General features: G+C 43.0%; 1 protein-coding gene across 3 annotated transcripts; it reads left to right on the top strand.

Annotated features, from left to right (window-relative positions):
* Positions 1-230: 230 nt before the first annotated feature.
* Positions 231-15,399, top strand: LOC125891482 (la-related protein 4). Of its 3 annotated transcripts, none has more exons than XM_049580811.1 (17): positions 231-794; positions 3,219-3,336; positions 3,666-3,824; positions 5,558-5,645; positions 5,764-5,900; positions 5,991-6,094; positions 6,193-6,303; positions 6,392-6,445; positions 6,550-6,759; positions 8,245-8,348; positions 8,766-8,807; positions 10,554-10,799; positions 10,908-10,962; positions 11,065-11,223; positions 11,326-11,465; positions 12,306-12,510; positions 12,831-15,399. In XM_049580811.1, exons 1-17 carry the CDS (start codon positions 678-680, stop codon positions 13,221-13,223), a joined length of 2,442 nt encoding a protein of 813 aa, XP_049436768.1. In that variant the 5' UTR covers positions 231-677; the 3' UTR covers positions 13,224-15,399. The 3 variants fall into 3 exon arrangements, with proteins under 3 accessions (XP_049436768.1, XP_049436769.1, XP_049436771.1); XM_049580814.1 differs by lacking the exon at positions 231-794 and adding an exon at positions 2,015-2,482; XM_049580812.1 differs by lacking the exon at positions 8,766-8,807.
* The last annotated feature ends 505 nt before the right edge of the window (positions 15,400-15,904 follow it).

Raw genomic sequence — 15,904 nt, forward strand, 5'->3', positions numbered from 1 at the left:
ATTTCCAGTTCAGAAAAAAATAAAGATGGGAGTAATTTTTTATAATTTTAAACAGAACAACAAAACACGTGGAAAGCCTGCATACGTACACTGTACTCCACGGTAAATAAATAATAGAACAAGGACTTCATTACACCAAAAATTACTGTAGAAAACTACAGTGTGAATCCGGAAAAGGAAATGGAAATGGTTTGTGCAGAGGTCACCGAGTGCTCGCGGTGGCAGCCGGGACGTCGGCGGACTGTGTGCCTGCGCTGAGGAAGGGTGCGTGTCCCCAGTGTCCGCTCCGGTCGCCCGGTTAGGAATGCGCCTCACGAACCCGGTGTGTGGTGTAATATTTGACGAGCCGCCAGCGGGGACTGTGGTCTAAGAAGAGTCATGGTTTGGCATCGCTTATACCATTAGTATCTCAGCGTGCAAGTTTGATTCATTGAGCTAGCTGGCGTTAGCCCGCTTCGTTGATTCATAGCACGCTAGGTCGCTAGCTTTAGTCTGTAGCATACGTGCTAGCCGGCTAGCTAGCTAGTAAGCTAGTTTCAGTGTGCTGCTGGCCAATCCAGTCAAACAGGAGAGAACCAGACCGACTGCTGAACCCAGCCGCTATTTCGGAAAGAGGAGGTGGTGGCAGGCGGGGGCCGGGAGAACGCGACGGGGTGGAAGTGAGTCAGGAGCGGCTGATGAGTTCAGATCAGAGCGTAGAGCCGCCGCTGCTGCAGGAGGAGGCTGATCCCGGACCGAAGACCGGTGGGAAGGACGAGGCTCCGCTGGGGAGCGAGGGAGGGTCAGGCGGCATGGTGAGTGAGGCCTTCTTTAGTTAGCTAGCGAGCTAGCTGGCTAAGCGATGCTGCTCATTGGAGACCTGTTAGCACTGTACGCCCCCCCCCCCTCCCCCTCTGCGCGACCAGCGATGTTCATGAAGCAACAGCTAAAATTAACGCAACCAAGACATATTTTAAGCTACTAAGTTTCAGCTTGGCTTTGACTTTGCTGCTATTTGCGTAATCGCTGTCTGACAGGGTTTAATCGCAAGGTGTTATCGAGTATCAAGCGAAAACAGTCTCAGACACAGCGGCACTTGGACGACTAGTAACTTGCAGCCAGTACAGGCAGGTGATTTTACACACTTATCGTTAGCCTGCTCTCCACTGCAGCTCTCGTAGGTAGCTAGCTAACGTTAGCTTAGCTGCTGTAACAAGCAAGCTCATTAAGTAGTTTGCTGAGTAATCATTAGCCTATAAGTTAAGTTATGACACAGCTGGAACTAAGAATGACGGCAGTGGTATTGGGAGCATATAAGTACTGATTGAGTTGTTTTCGATGTGTAGGTAATCGATGCCTAACGTTAGATTACTGGCCGAAGGGTAAACGTTCCTTCACCATCGTTATCTGTTAGCTAATCGTGCTGGTAGCTAACGGAGCTAGCGCAGTGACATGCGTTGCAAATACCTGGCCTGTGCTGCGCAGCGCAGTCAGCTGACATTACTTGGCTCACCACGGCCTGTAACACAGAAGCATGCATTGTAACCATGTGTCAAGTTGCACGGCACATAAATGTTAGTGCTCCTTTTTAACGACACTGAGGCCTAAACGTGTGGCACAGCCATTCTTGTCTACTTGGAGGAGAGAAGTGTCTTGAGTGATATTGTGACCGTCAGCTGCACTCGTCAGGCCGGGTGCTTTAGCTAAAAAGAGGGAGGATGTATTTGCAGGTGGCAAGTGACAGTGTCAAAAGAAGAAGCTGGAAAATTTGACAGTTACTGGCGTTTCAGAGTTCGTGTACAGTTGTCATCCATTCCTCTTTGGATTAAAGAGCAATCCACCATTGGTTCATGTCAGGTTCATATCATATCTTAATGGGTACAGTATGTGATCTATTCTTGGCCACAGATCTTTGCAGGGTCAGGGTTTCACCCCCAGAGCCCTTTTGATATGGAGTGTCACATCTAATCCTTCGTTAATGTGCATCAGACACACAAGTATGTTGGTTAAAGTAACACAAAGTACTGCTGACATCATGCTTGTTGTTTTTTATCAGCATTTACCACACAGACTTTGTGGTTACTAGAGGCTTTTATAATGGTTCTCCTTCTCGAGGTTAACAGGTTAATAGCCTCCTTTGTCTGCAGGGGATCATGGGGCGCTTTGTGGCACATTTCATTGCACTTCTCTGGTTTCCAATTAGATGCCATTGAGGCCCAATGGTATGCAGGTGTTCCTGCCATCCTTAGATTGCAGCAGGTGATTTTAGTTAGTGGCCCCTCAATATAAGGTTAGAGTAATTAGTGAACTCAGCAGGTGTAGTGATGGTTGGGTCTCAGTCTTGAACCACATTATTAGAGACCATGCTTTTCCCCTTGTATAAAAATGCAAAGTTTGGTTGTTGTTCCCGTTTTGTGTTTTGTCTGAATGTTGATGCATTTGTGATAGCAGAGGTGCCTTTGCACAAACAGTACTGCTGTAATGTTTGTGCAAACAACAAAAGGTAAAGTTTAATTTCAGTTTCTGACAAACAAATTGGTCCGTCAATTGTTTTAATTCTATCATTGTCTTGTATTTTATCGAGTGTTAAGTGTTTTGTGAAGCATAATGGTGTCATTGGGCAACTAGTGTTTTATGTATTGTTACATTTATATTCTCCATGTCTATTTTCATAATTACATCACGTTATCATGTTCCCCTCAGATTTCCACCTTTATGACTTTAGTTTTCCTACATTTAACAGTCTGTTAGGTTTCGTAGTGCACTGAAGATGTTTGCTGCTGAGTGCTCAATGTTGGATATAAAAAGCAACTCAATGTGTTTGTGTTGATAAATGAGTGTTAGTAGCTTGACAGGATAGGTGCAAAACATGCCATGTGCTGTAGTGTGTTTAAAACGTCTTGAACAGATCATTTTTTAACAGTAGTCTGGGAATGAGTGTGATGCCAGTCAGAGATGAGACAGCAAATCTGGGGTGAATCAGCGAGAATATTAAATACATGATGTACATCATTGTGTAGGTCTCAATTGCAGATAAAACATATCATTCACATAATTACAAATCTGCCTGAATACAGAAAGTATAGTCTTTCAAAATGCAGCAGTCCAATTTAATACTTGTCTCTATTTTGTGTGTGTGTGTGTGTAAAATGTTTGAATATGCTCAAATGCAAACATCTCTCTGCTTTTAATGTTGATAAGAGTTGAACTTGCCTGATCCTGCTGTTTGTGCTTTGAAGGTCACCTCTAAGGGCGCCGGTTTGAACCCAAATGCCAAGGTGTGGCAGGAGATGCCTGTGGCCCCCAGCGAGGCTGTTACCAACAGCCCTCATTGGCCCCCCTCAGACATCAGTGAGGGTGAGACGCACATACATCAGCCCAATTAAATATCCCATATTTAAACTCATGCTTGTTTTTTCTCATACAGAGCATTATAGTGTGAAAACAGCATTCTCTTTGGACAGTGACATCCTGTGTAATGATACAAACACTGACTCTTTACATTTGTTCTCAAGTGTAAACTAAATGGCTAGCTGTGTAGTTTTTTTGTTTTTACCTTTTTGCCAACAACACACATCTATGTATTAAATTACACACAGTACTAGCAAAACCTTGGGAGATGTATGGACAAGGTGAAGAAGCCCTGGAAAAATCTGCTGGTTCTGAACTCTTTACCTTGTTCACAGGTTATTCTGAGCCTTCATCTGCTGGGTGCAAGCAGTACCCTGTGGGATTCACGGCCCTGGATGACAGCAGCTCCACAGCAACAGCTGAGATAGCAGTAAATGGAATGGACCCTCCAGAGTTGGGCTTTTCCCCCGCTGAGTCCACCACAGGGACCTCAGGTCAGTCACGTCACATCACATGCAGTCGTCTCCACACACCAACTGTGACTGCAGCTAACTCTCTCATTGTGTTCAATAAATTTTAGTCTCTAGATAGGATGTGAAACTGTGTTGTCTAACATCATAAACAGTTCCCACTACAATACTGTTGTGCAAGTATTGCCTCACAGATATGCTTTTCACTGCAGCACATTGACCTGTATCACTCTGTAGGTTTTCATACCAACCAATCACCTCAGCAGATGATTTCAGCGGGTAGTCTTTGGCTGAAATGAATGAAAACCTGCAGACTGCTGCCTCCTCATGCCACATAGTTCAATTAACTTTATCGTCCCCAACGGGATATTTGTCTTGTCAGCCAGGTGAAACTTGGAACACAGACTACTGGGCCACACCTAACCAATACAGTTATTTGTACTTCATTTACCATGTTCAAATATAAATCATGTGTTTGACTCAGGGATGATTAACATACTATTAACCCTTGTTTGACCCTTTGCCTAAAAGGTTACTTTTAGTATGTGAAAAATACCAGGATGTCCTGCATTTGGCCGCATTTTGCAGTATGCAAGCATGCTTTTGTGGCTATTCGGACCCACTATCCTCGGCGTCGCGGAACATGCGTCACATCGACTGAGTCAGAGACGGGTGACAGCTCACACTACAGACTGCGATGGATATATGCCTGCAATCCATTGTACTCAGTACACAGGAAAATACTACCTCTGACAACAGAAGTGTAATAGAACAGTCATTAAAGTCAGAATTCCGAGTCAGAAACCCATGGGAGATCCACCTAGCCCGAGTTCGTCGACATAAACGAACCCATTTAGTGTTTTATGTGGTGTTTGTGTTGTGAAACCTTCTGTGATGTATTAGCTGCTGTTTCCATTCAGCTGACTTGTGCTTGATAGAAATATTTGGTAGCATATCTCTGTCCACACAAAACAAATCCACACAACTTTTTGCTATTGGCTGTGGTGGTTCACACTATTTCGCTCTGCACCAGTCGACACGATTTTGAGCTGTTGTACTTAATCTTAATGAGCACACATGGGGAAGACAGCTGACTTATTATAGATGCAGTTTCTCTTGGCTAATGGCAGTGCTGTAATTGATGTGGGTCCTCTGTAGATGCTTGTAAAGCTCAGGGACTTGACATACAAACATCCGTTTGCTGCAGGCATCCATGCATTCCCGTGCAGGTGCACTGTGACACATTTAGACCAGAAGTCGGGAATTCCAACTCGGAATTATTGACTTCCAACTTGCAATAAACTGCGGTCAAAGTTCAAGGGGAAATGTTAAAAGTAGTATGTCCCAATTGTATGCATAGTCCATGCAACAGTACGAACTTTGAGGGCAGTTACAGTATGTTCTGAAAGTAGAAAGAAAATGAGTGCGATTCAGAGCCCAAGCTGTTTTCACAGGTGTAATTATGAGCAAATTGTGCTCACATAATTAGTATATCACTGCTTATTAAAAGGTAATGGGACAACCTGCATTGTGCAGTCAGGCTCAGTGTATTTCTTTAGATTGAGTGAAAGGGAATTTGTGGTTGAGATGACGTCACAGCCATTGTTGTAATGGATCTGTTTCTGCTCTGAAAAGCCTGATCTGGAGACAGTCCTGACAGTGACAAACATATAATTAACACACTACAATCACCATGATAGTGGAGTTCATAAGCAGTTGTGTTGTATCATCACTGACATTTTGTGTTTGGTTCTCAGTGGATTCCAAAACTGAAGAACAATCTCCGATCTCCTCTGAGAATCTTCGAGAGTCTCTGAAGAAGGAGCTGGAGTTTTATTTCTCCAGGTAAGACACGAGCACTCAAATCACCTTTTTATGCTGCAGAATTTGAGAAGTGGACTTAGTTATTTCCCAAGTAAAGAGAGGACTAATCTATATGGATTTGTTGTTTTTGTGTTTTCAGAGAAAACCTCTCAAAGGATCTGTACCTGATGTCCCAGATGGACAGTGACCAGTTTGTCCCTATTTGGACTATAGCCAGCATGGAGGGCATCAAGGTCCTCACCACTGACATAGACCTCATCCTGGATGTGCTGAGATGTAAGTGGAGAGTTTAAGATGGTTGTATGTTAAAACAAGCTGCTTGAATCTGTAATGTGTTTGATTTTAAATACCTTGAATTCCCCTCAGCCTCTCCTATGGTACAAGTGGATGAGAAAGGGGAGAAAGTACGTCCTAATCACAAGCGGTGCATTATCATCCTGAGGGAGGTCCCTGAAACCACACCTGTCGAGGTAATGCTAACTCGTGCAGACACTTGGCAGTAAATACTGCACAGCTGATGTTTACCTGTGAGTAAAGTGAGAGATGATTGTTTGTGTCTAATTCACAGGAAGTTGAGTCACTATTCAAAAATGACAACTGTCCAAAGGTGATAAGTGTTGAGTTTGCACACAACAACAACTGGTACATCACATTCCAATCAGACACAGACGCCCAACAGGTAATGCAGTCAAATTGCAGTCATTTTCACACTGCCAGTTTGAGTGCTGTCTTGAATTGCCTTTTCATTCTCTCTTGTGCTCCCATAGGCATACAAGTATTTAAGAGAGGAAGTAAAAACATTTCAGGGAAAACCCATCATGGTGAGTTACATTAAAACTCCCTTGTCATTTCGGAAAGGCCCGTTTGTGAGGTTGTTTTTAGTTATTTCACTCTGTGCTCTTTCCTTGTTTTTCCGTGCCGACAGGCCAGGATAAAGGCCATCAACACATTCTTTGCGAAGAATGGCTACCGTAGCATGGACAGCAGCCTGTATGCTCAGCAGTCCCAGAGCCAGTCCCAGTACAGCTCTCCGCTCTACATGCAGCACGTCTACCCTCAGCAGCAGTACCCAGTCTACGGCATTGTACCTCCCACCTGGACGCCTTCGCCCACACCGTATTTTGAAACTCCTCTGGTGAGACGCACTCACACTGCTATTAGACACATAAACACAAACCTACTCTGGAACTCACCCTTCACGCTTCTCAGGGGAAGACACTCACTCTATGTGTTCATTTTGTGTAATCAGCATTAAATTTGCAAAATGTGACACAAATTATAAACCTTAAAAGCAAAGAAATCATTAAATCACCATCACTGTAACACACTGTCCTAATACAGCCTCCTCACTTGTGAAAATCTCATTCTGTTTTGAGAAGTCCTGTTGGTATTGACGATAATCTACAATTCAACACCAGCACTGGAGCTTTTTTCAGCTCGGCTCTGAACAAATGAACAGAACCTCTCGACCTGCTTTAAACTCAGGTTTAAACAACCCACTGCGGCAGACTGCCTTTGCACAATCTGCTTTCTCATTTCCATCCATCAAACACTGGAATATGCTTCCAGCTGAGTTTAAAACTTGCACAGACTTTCATTCTTTTTCCCATGGTGCAAAAAATACATATTGAGCAAGCAGTCACGTCGACATCAATTTGACCGCGATTCAGGTTTTTAATTGGAATGAATGGTAATTTTGTAGTTGCACTGGATGAATGTGCCGGTGTTTTTTATGTTGTGAGCTTGTAGGTTTGTCTGTATAAGAGACTGTAATGGTGTTGCATGGAAATGAATGTTTTTAGTGTCTGACTGTTGCGTGTATATGTGCCCAGGGACTGCAGATGGAAATTGCCAAATCTGGCATAAATCATGGCCACTCACATGAGATGTCTTTTTTTTAATTCTCCATGGTCCTGTAAAGGTTTACCATGTAGGATTGTGTAGTTAAAGTAAAAAGTAATAAAAGGTAACCCTAGATTTAACTCTTATTTGGTGCTTTGCCTCGCTATATTTGCATTTTTTTTCCTGCGCTATGTCTCTTGTATGTCTGCTGCTTGTAGTCTGGCACCTGGTCGCTACCTTTTTTAAAAAGCCCGACCTCACCTGAGCACCATGGGAGTACCCAACCTGAGCACAGAAAATACAGGCAGAGGGCAGAGTCTTGGCAGAAAAATACACCTCCACACTTCCAGTGGGTCATAAGTGATGATTGAGAGGGATTACTTCTGTGTGACTCTGTACATTCTTTTTTTTTTTTTTTTTTTTTAAAGGAAAGCCCTGCATAGTATACCTACTACTACCTACATTAAGGCATTTGACAAGTCTTTTATCACCCAAAAAACTGCATTGTTGTTGTTAGTCTGTGCCATATTTTTCCTGACCTCCTGAAGAGAGATGCATTTAGTAAATTCAGATTAATTTTTTCCTTTCTTGCAATTTAAATCGTCAATACACAAACACATGATATTTTGCATGATGAGTCTTGTGAACAGTTTTGGATCTACATTAGATGTGTTTTCAGATCCTTGTGGCAGCAACTGAAGTAAATTATTTGACAAATTGTACTTATATACCACATGAAAGAGGATTTGTAAATAATGTCTTACTTTTCCTTGTGCAGGCACCGTTTCCCAACAGTAGCTTTGTGAATGGATTTGGCTCTGCAGGACACTACAAAACTGGCTCCAGTTCTCTTAATATCACACGCCCATTCAACAGAAACCGGTAAGGATTTCTTTTCCCAGATGCTATTTGTTGGTTTGAGTTTTTTCTAGTTTTGACTTGAAGGAACAGTGTGTAAGATTTGTCAGGGACCTGCTCCCTATGTAGATATAAACGGCTATTCTAAGGTAAAGGAAACATAATGATTCCTATTTTCAGGTGATTATACGCCAAAAGAAAATATACTTTTTATTCCATTCCTGCCAATATGTTCCTCTAAATCCTACACACTGGACCTTTAAATCTAAGTCTGGTATTTGCGTAAACATATTCTAATTGACATATTTTACCACTTGTGTCATTGTTTGCATGATGTTAAACTGTAAACATCAGATCATCTGCAGTTTGATTTTGTCTCAAAGATAATGTGACCTCACCAGGGAATTGTATTCCCTCCCTGTCTTCTTACTGTCCCCACAGTGTCCCCCTCTATTCAAGAAAGAATGTAATAAATGCCTTCAGGTACCACTGCTATACTGCTATAATAAGCTTCATCGCTACCCTCATCTCTTATCATACTGCAACAGCCAAATGACTAAATCCATAACGGGGCCACTGCCTTCTGCCAGTCAGACTTTTATGGCCATGATCCTTCTCATCAGTGTGTAAATGTTTGTCGCCAGGTATTGGACATCCTGGGTTTGTCATGTCATTTGATAAATGTAGGCTTGCCTACTAAATGGCAGCAGTTGCTATCTGATTCTGAGCAACTGGCTTGTTCCAGTTATGGCCTCCTTGGCTCCAAAATGTCGTCTCTGCATTGACATTATTACATGTAACAGTTTCTCTACATCTCAACTAACCACCCATTTTATGTTTTGTTTTGTTTTTTATATTGGTAGTACTGCTGCTTTCTCTGTCTGTGTATTATTACATGTTGTGTGTTATATGCTATAACAAAGAAATGACAGTCTGGAGTTGAGTCTAGGTCAGGAAGCTGTCAAGCTTAAATTCGTATGCTTTAAATCTTTCGCAAAGAGATGACATCTTTGCGAGTTTGTTTATGTTGTGAAAAAGCAGCTTCACAAAGAAGTATCGCACTGGACTCTTCTAAAGTCCGACCCCATGATGAGATCAAGATGCGCATAGAGGGAAACTGAGGAGTGGAGTGACGGGCTTTGTTCTCTCTTTCTCCTCTCCATCTTCTCCTTCTCCTTTCCTTTTTTCTCTCTGTCCTTCCCTTCCAAAGCCAGGAGCTTCACTCCCGTCCCGATGAGCGTTCAGATTATGAGATCTGAGGGTCACACACTCACGACAAGATCAGTCCATGTGAATCATGCTGCTCGGCCTTTGACAGAACAGTATCTGTCTCAAAGTGTTAGCGTGCTGCATTTAAGTGTTAGTGTACTGTCTGGGTCTAACATGGGCGTTCTCAGCTCCTTCATTGGCTGCAGTGTCCAAACATACAGTATGTTAACATCAAAGTCTGTACAGCTTCAGTCAATCATGAGCACAAATTCCCCCCGCCCCCCGCATGTCTTACCCCGAGGACACAGCATGCTGTCTTATTCCTCCAGCAAATGGTGAACACAAGTGTTTCCTTTGAACTCAATTCTCCGCTTCAGCCTCAATTATCTGAAAATTGTTGATAGTGTTTTTTATAAAGGCTTGTTGCTGTCTGTTCCAATTGCCATTACGTAACCACTGTGATTACAGTGCAGTTCTCTGTATGTAACGGCATTAATGTCCAAGCACAAGCTCTGCTCATAGGACCATACGGTGGTTTAACATGTCAGAGCACATTAGATTAGATTTGCATTACTGTGATGGCCGCTAAACATTTTACAAAGCATAAAGATATTAATGGCACTGGCACATTTGTGTTGCCTGACATCAGACAGAATTGTCGGTTTATGCCTTCACTTTGACATCGTGACCACTTTAACTGGTTTCCGGGGGGGGGGGGGGGGATTCGATTTTCCAAAGCTAATCATCAGAGACCAACGTGTCTGCCTGAATCTGCCGTCATTTAAGTCCACACTGATGCGTAGTCATGCCAGCACACTTGTTTTCATGTAGACTTGGCATGTCAAAACCACCAGTATGGTCAGTGTAACATCTCCTGAAGTTTACCCTTAAAGACCTGCGGGCAAAATTATTCCCCTAAACAAAAAGCTCTACAGGAAACACTGGTTACCAGTATGTCTTGAGAGTATTTTCAACCTAATATTGACTTTACTCATCTTGACCTTTTCCCCTGTGTGACAGAAACCATGTGAAGCCCCAGGTGAGGACAAGCGAGGTGACCTCAGCGTCTATAACTCCCGTCCCCTTGGAGAGTCTGACTGGACTACGCAGCCCGCAGCCTCCTGCTCCTGTTGTTCCCACAGTCCCCACCACTACCACTAACCCAGTCCAGACGGCCTCCGACCTGAGCTCAGCGTATTCACATCTCTCCTCCTCTTCCTCGTCTTTGGACCCCAGTGATGACAGCGGCATGGCTGGACGTGGAAGGTAAACCTGTTTCGCCTGACTATAATGGCTGCTGGTCATCGGCTGTGCCTTGATCTGTGACGCTTGAGTGTTGGGTTGCTGTTGACAAATTATTTATTTGCTTTTCAGACGGAGCACAACCTACAGAGGGACACGGAGGAGGCGAGAAGATGAACGAATTGCGGTAAATTGCAATTTTTATGTTGCCCTCAAACGTCTATGGTTTAAAAGTGTAAACCATCTCATCATCTTTGTTTGTTGGCCCCTTTTCAATTTCCTCTTTCAGAGGCCTGTACCGCTAGCAGAGGTCAAGGTGCCTCCACCCAAGTTTGACTTGGCAGCTACCAATTTCCCACCTCTTCCTGGCTGCGTAGTCAGCACACAGGGAGAGCCAGTACTAGAAAACCGGATGTCAGATGTTGTACGCGGTTTGTACAGGGACAAGGTAAGAAGGAATAAAGACTGTAACAGTTTGTAAATCTGATGGATACACTGCACTGATGGGGAAATCAGAGGTATAATGTGAATGCCTTCTTCCTTTTTACAGACAGAACAAGCCAATAAAGAAGCCACTGTGAGTCCAGCTTCAGGCCAACCACCAGTCGCAGAGGAGACTGTGGCCGTCTCGAGTCCTGCCCTGGCAGCAGCGAAATCTGCTTCACAACCACTTGGACCCTCAGCCCCTGGGTATGACTGTCTTGGATCATTACATCTTAATTCAGAATAATTGGCACTTACACTGTGTTCACATACTAAGTGAATTTTTGCCTTGCATTACTCATGCAAATACGGTCGCTAGAGTATTTTTTTTTTTTTTTTTGAAGTATCCACAAATGACAAATATTTGCCTTTAAAGATGTGCTAACTAATAAGTGAAGGCAGCTAATAGCTAACTTGGTTTGTAGTTTAGTACAACAGATAGCGTGAATCAAGTGATGTGAACATGGAGGCTCCATAGTCTGTCCCAGCATGAACCAAGATGGCGACACTCTATTACTTCTCATACTGTCACTGCATCGCATTACAGCTTGACTCCTTTCACTCCTTACCTTTCATAATAAAAGACCAATTTCAAATTACTCAGGGCATTTTGCCGAGAAGTAACTCAACAAAATGGCTTACACAAGTGACAAAAACATATTGAGACCTTAAAATGTAGTCCTATGGCTCACTCACTAACCTCCAAGTCCTATCCTTTTTTTTGTTCTGTCTGTGCAGTACTGACGTTGAGTCGTAGAGCTCCGTGTGCACAAAAACGACGACAATAAGTTTGTCCTCCGTTTCTAATCCGCAGTAAACTCAAGAGGATTTCAGCTAGATCTCAACACTCATAGGCTTTTGCAACACAGTATCACAGCAATTTGAGTTATGCGAGTTTGTGTCTATTCTCATCTTTGCATGGACTTTGTGTGTAATCTCACTGTGCAAAACACTCGCTTCACATTCAGTGTTAACACACTGAGTTTCAAACCCCTGCATTAAAATGTTCAAAATGGTAACCTGAATGTCTGAAACTTGTTTTGACAGTGTTACCCGTCAGGAGAAGAGGGTTGAACGGGCAGAGCCTCCCGCTCCAAAAGTGGCTCCACGCACACCTGTTCAAACCACCGTAAACCCGCCCCCCACCACGCAGCCCGTGCCTAGCTCCAGGCCTCAGTCCTCTGCTGCCTCCACGCCAGCGACACCGAGCACGCCGACCACTGCTACAGCCACTATACCCACCCCTGCACAGGTGAGAATGTGGTTCTTTGTACCAACAGCCTCCACCTGAACATAGTACCCGATGATGAGATCTTTTGCGCATAGAGGGAAGTGAGGTAGTGGACTGACTGGCTTTGGTTCTCTCCCTCCTCTCTACCTGTCACTCGTCTTCAATGTCTCTGTCTTTTATCTCTCTCTGGCCTTTCCCACCAAATGTCCAGGATGTTCACTCCTACCCCGATGAGCGTTCAGATTATGAGATCTGAGGGTTTGATGAGGGAAATCATGAAATGTATAAATGGCTGTGTTACATCTCTTTTGAAATTGTGCTTGTTCCCTGCTTTGGTTCAGGAGCCTCGCAAGCTCAGCTATGCTGAGGTCTGCCAACGGCCACCCAAGGACCCTCCACCTGCGGCCCCTGCCCCAGCTTCCACAGGCACCACGACGGGCCAGCCTTTACGCGAGCTGCGCGTGAACAAGGCCGAGGATCCGGGCTCCAGCAGTGGTCCTGGAGACAAGCAAGAGAAAGGCCACGACAGGGAGGGGGGATGGGAATGCAAGGAGAGCCGACCACCACGTGAACGTGACTCTCAAGGCTACTACCGCAGCAACGGCCCCAGAGGCACCGGGGGCCTCAAATTTCGGGACCAGAGGCGCCCACCTCCGGCCCGACGCAGCTCCCCCCAGGGAGGCTACAGGCACACTGGCAAAGAGCAGAATATCCCACCAGTATCGCCAAAGTAAAAACTTGATATTAATAGAAAAAAGATGTATGAATATATACATGGATATATATAATTATATAAAAATGAATAACATAAAAGCAACAACATTATGGTAGCCACCTTTCCCCCCCTGGAACTTGTCCACAGAAAAGCTTTTAAAATGACAATAAGACCGGGACATCCAGGACTAATGGGCAAAATGACACCTGAAGAACTTTGAGTGATTCGAAAAGGAAACAAAAATCATGTTTTGGCCTCCAGCATTATGCTTAAAAGAATTTAAGTGCGATTTACCTGGAGGCCGTCTCATTTATGCTCAACTAGGGAGAGGTGGGATGCTGGGCCGCGTAAACGGCCTCTACCTTTTTTTTTTTTTTTTTTTTTTTTATTTTAAAGAATAGATGTCTGCAAGAACAATATGCACTAAGAAGAAAAGAACATGCATATATGTCATGTACATATACAAAGATATCACTAACACGCAATGAGACATCAGTTGTTTTTTTCTTGTGTGCTTAGGTTTGCAAGTATGACTGAAGGGTTGACTGATGTCTGTGTATGCATTGATTGTTAAGCAACATGATTGAAGTGCTACAGTGTGCTGTTGCACTGATGTAATGAAATGGATGATTTTTACATCAGAGACTCTGAATCATTGTCCTGGAACTGGACAGTGTGGTCTTCTAATGTATATTAATGAAATGTGTTCTATGGTGGTATTTTGATCCTGGTTCATAATTGGCTTAAATTGTATCAGTCGGATATCAGAAACTGTCGATGTACGCCGCAGTCAGATGTGTGGTTTTGTTTGAAGCCGAAATCCACTTTGGGGTGCTCACTGGCCTGTTAGCCACGGTGAACCTGCTAGCCTGGTCCAAAGTTTTTCATGTTAAGTTTTATCTCCATCTATCTGAACCGTTTTTATGGGGTCGACCCACTCTGATGGATTCAGAACATTTGTCATGTTGATAATCAGTCAGGTTCTCTGTTTACATGTATGTTTTTTGGTAGTAGGGTGATGTTTTCCAGAGAGAATAAAAGACTAGGTTAATGATGAGATTTGACTGTTCAGTGCGCCTGGTGGTTTAGGTGAGGTTTGGCTTTTCTACATCATCACAGGATATCCAGGTTAAGCTTATATCTGTGAATTGTTCTTAACAATGGCATAGTGTCAAAAATAGACTGAGCAGTGCTGTTAGCTGAGGATGATAGCTACATGATGTTTGGCAGCCAAGTCGTGGGTATAAAGAAAATTGGAATATTTTCACGTGCTATGTGCCAGCTGCCTACGATCATAGTGTGCTAGGATAAAGTTTTGATTTTTATTGACGAGGTCTGCTAAAATAATGTAGTCTTGGGGAAACTTTTGGCCCAGTGAAACTGGATTTTGAAGAAGCTGTAGAGGTGTAGTTGCCTATGCTATATTGTGATAACCCTTCACTAGAAAATGTGTGTGGGAGAATGTAATTGTAATAGTACTGAATTTACAGAGGGAGGCTTTTGACAGCAGGTATCCACCAGATTGTTTTGTGCTTTTAGGGTGAGTTTGCTGTTTTGTTTTGTTTTTTTTTTGTTTTTGTTTTTTTCCTTTGTTTTTTTTCTTTCTTTTTTTAATTTTGAAAAACAAATGATTGACTTAGAATTTGAAGTTTGACTCACTGTATGTATTGCTTTTTAAATTTTATTTATTTTAATTCTGATGCACAACGCTTTTCTCCCAATCTTGGTAGGCTGGTTTCCCCAAAGTTGTGTGAAATCGCATTGGCAAAATAAAATCACGCATATGACATTTATATACTGTTGGACATGTCAGCTGAGCGAAAAATACTTGATGCATTGACTTTGGGTTTAATAATGCAGTAAAACGAGTAACCAATCACTGGGGCTGTTATTTCTTTTTCATTAATGAGTATGAGCAGCTAGTGATTTAGTATAATTAAATAAATGCACTAACTTGTTTTTAAAAAGAATCTTACTCATGAGTAATGTGAATCATTTTAGAAGCATATGGTTGATGTTGACAGGCTTGCAAATACCTACAGGACCCCCCCCCCCCCCCTCATCTGTTTGGGTTATTTTCTGTTAATTTGGGTTGGGGTGGCAAAAAGGAAGTATAGTAATGGATCAACCAAGTGTTTGAGACACAATCCTAGAACTGTATGAAATGTCACCAAAAATAAATTATTTTGATTTGGCTTCCCTGTGTCACATTTCTTTTCCCTTTCCTGGGTTTTGTATGTACACAACACGTATCAGTGATTGAATGGGTCGCAATGGTTCCGAACTGGTTCAGCCATGGGGTCCAGATCTCTCCTTAGTCATTAATTCAAGGTCCACACTTTAATACATTCAGCATCATACTTGCATTTGGCCATGTCGTTTAGCTAGTTTGCTGCTTGCTCAATCTACAGCAAGAAACGGCTCTTTGAAATGAAAACTGTGATGTAAATTCACTGTACTTCAAAATAAAGTGCTTTTTTTTTTTTTTTTTTTTTTTTTTTAAAACAAATTTGACATTTTCATGAGTCACCTGTGGTCCATTCAGAATGGACCCACTTATGGACCACGATGACCAGTTGAGAACCACTGTTTCAAGGCATTAGCTATACAGATGAATTTAAAATGTTCTCTCGACTCTCCTCCCCTTAGAGCTCCGCTATCTGCCACGAACTGACATTTCCTGTCAAAGATGGATTCTAA

Source organism: Epinephelus fuscoguttatus, linkage group LG7 (genome assembly GCF_011397635.1).
Source record: "Epinephelus fuscoguttatus linkage group LG7, E.fuscoguttatus.final_Chr_v1".
NCBI lineage: Eukaryota > Metazoa > Chordata > Actinopteri > Perciformes > Serranidae > Epinephelus > Epinephelus fuscoguttatus.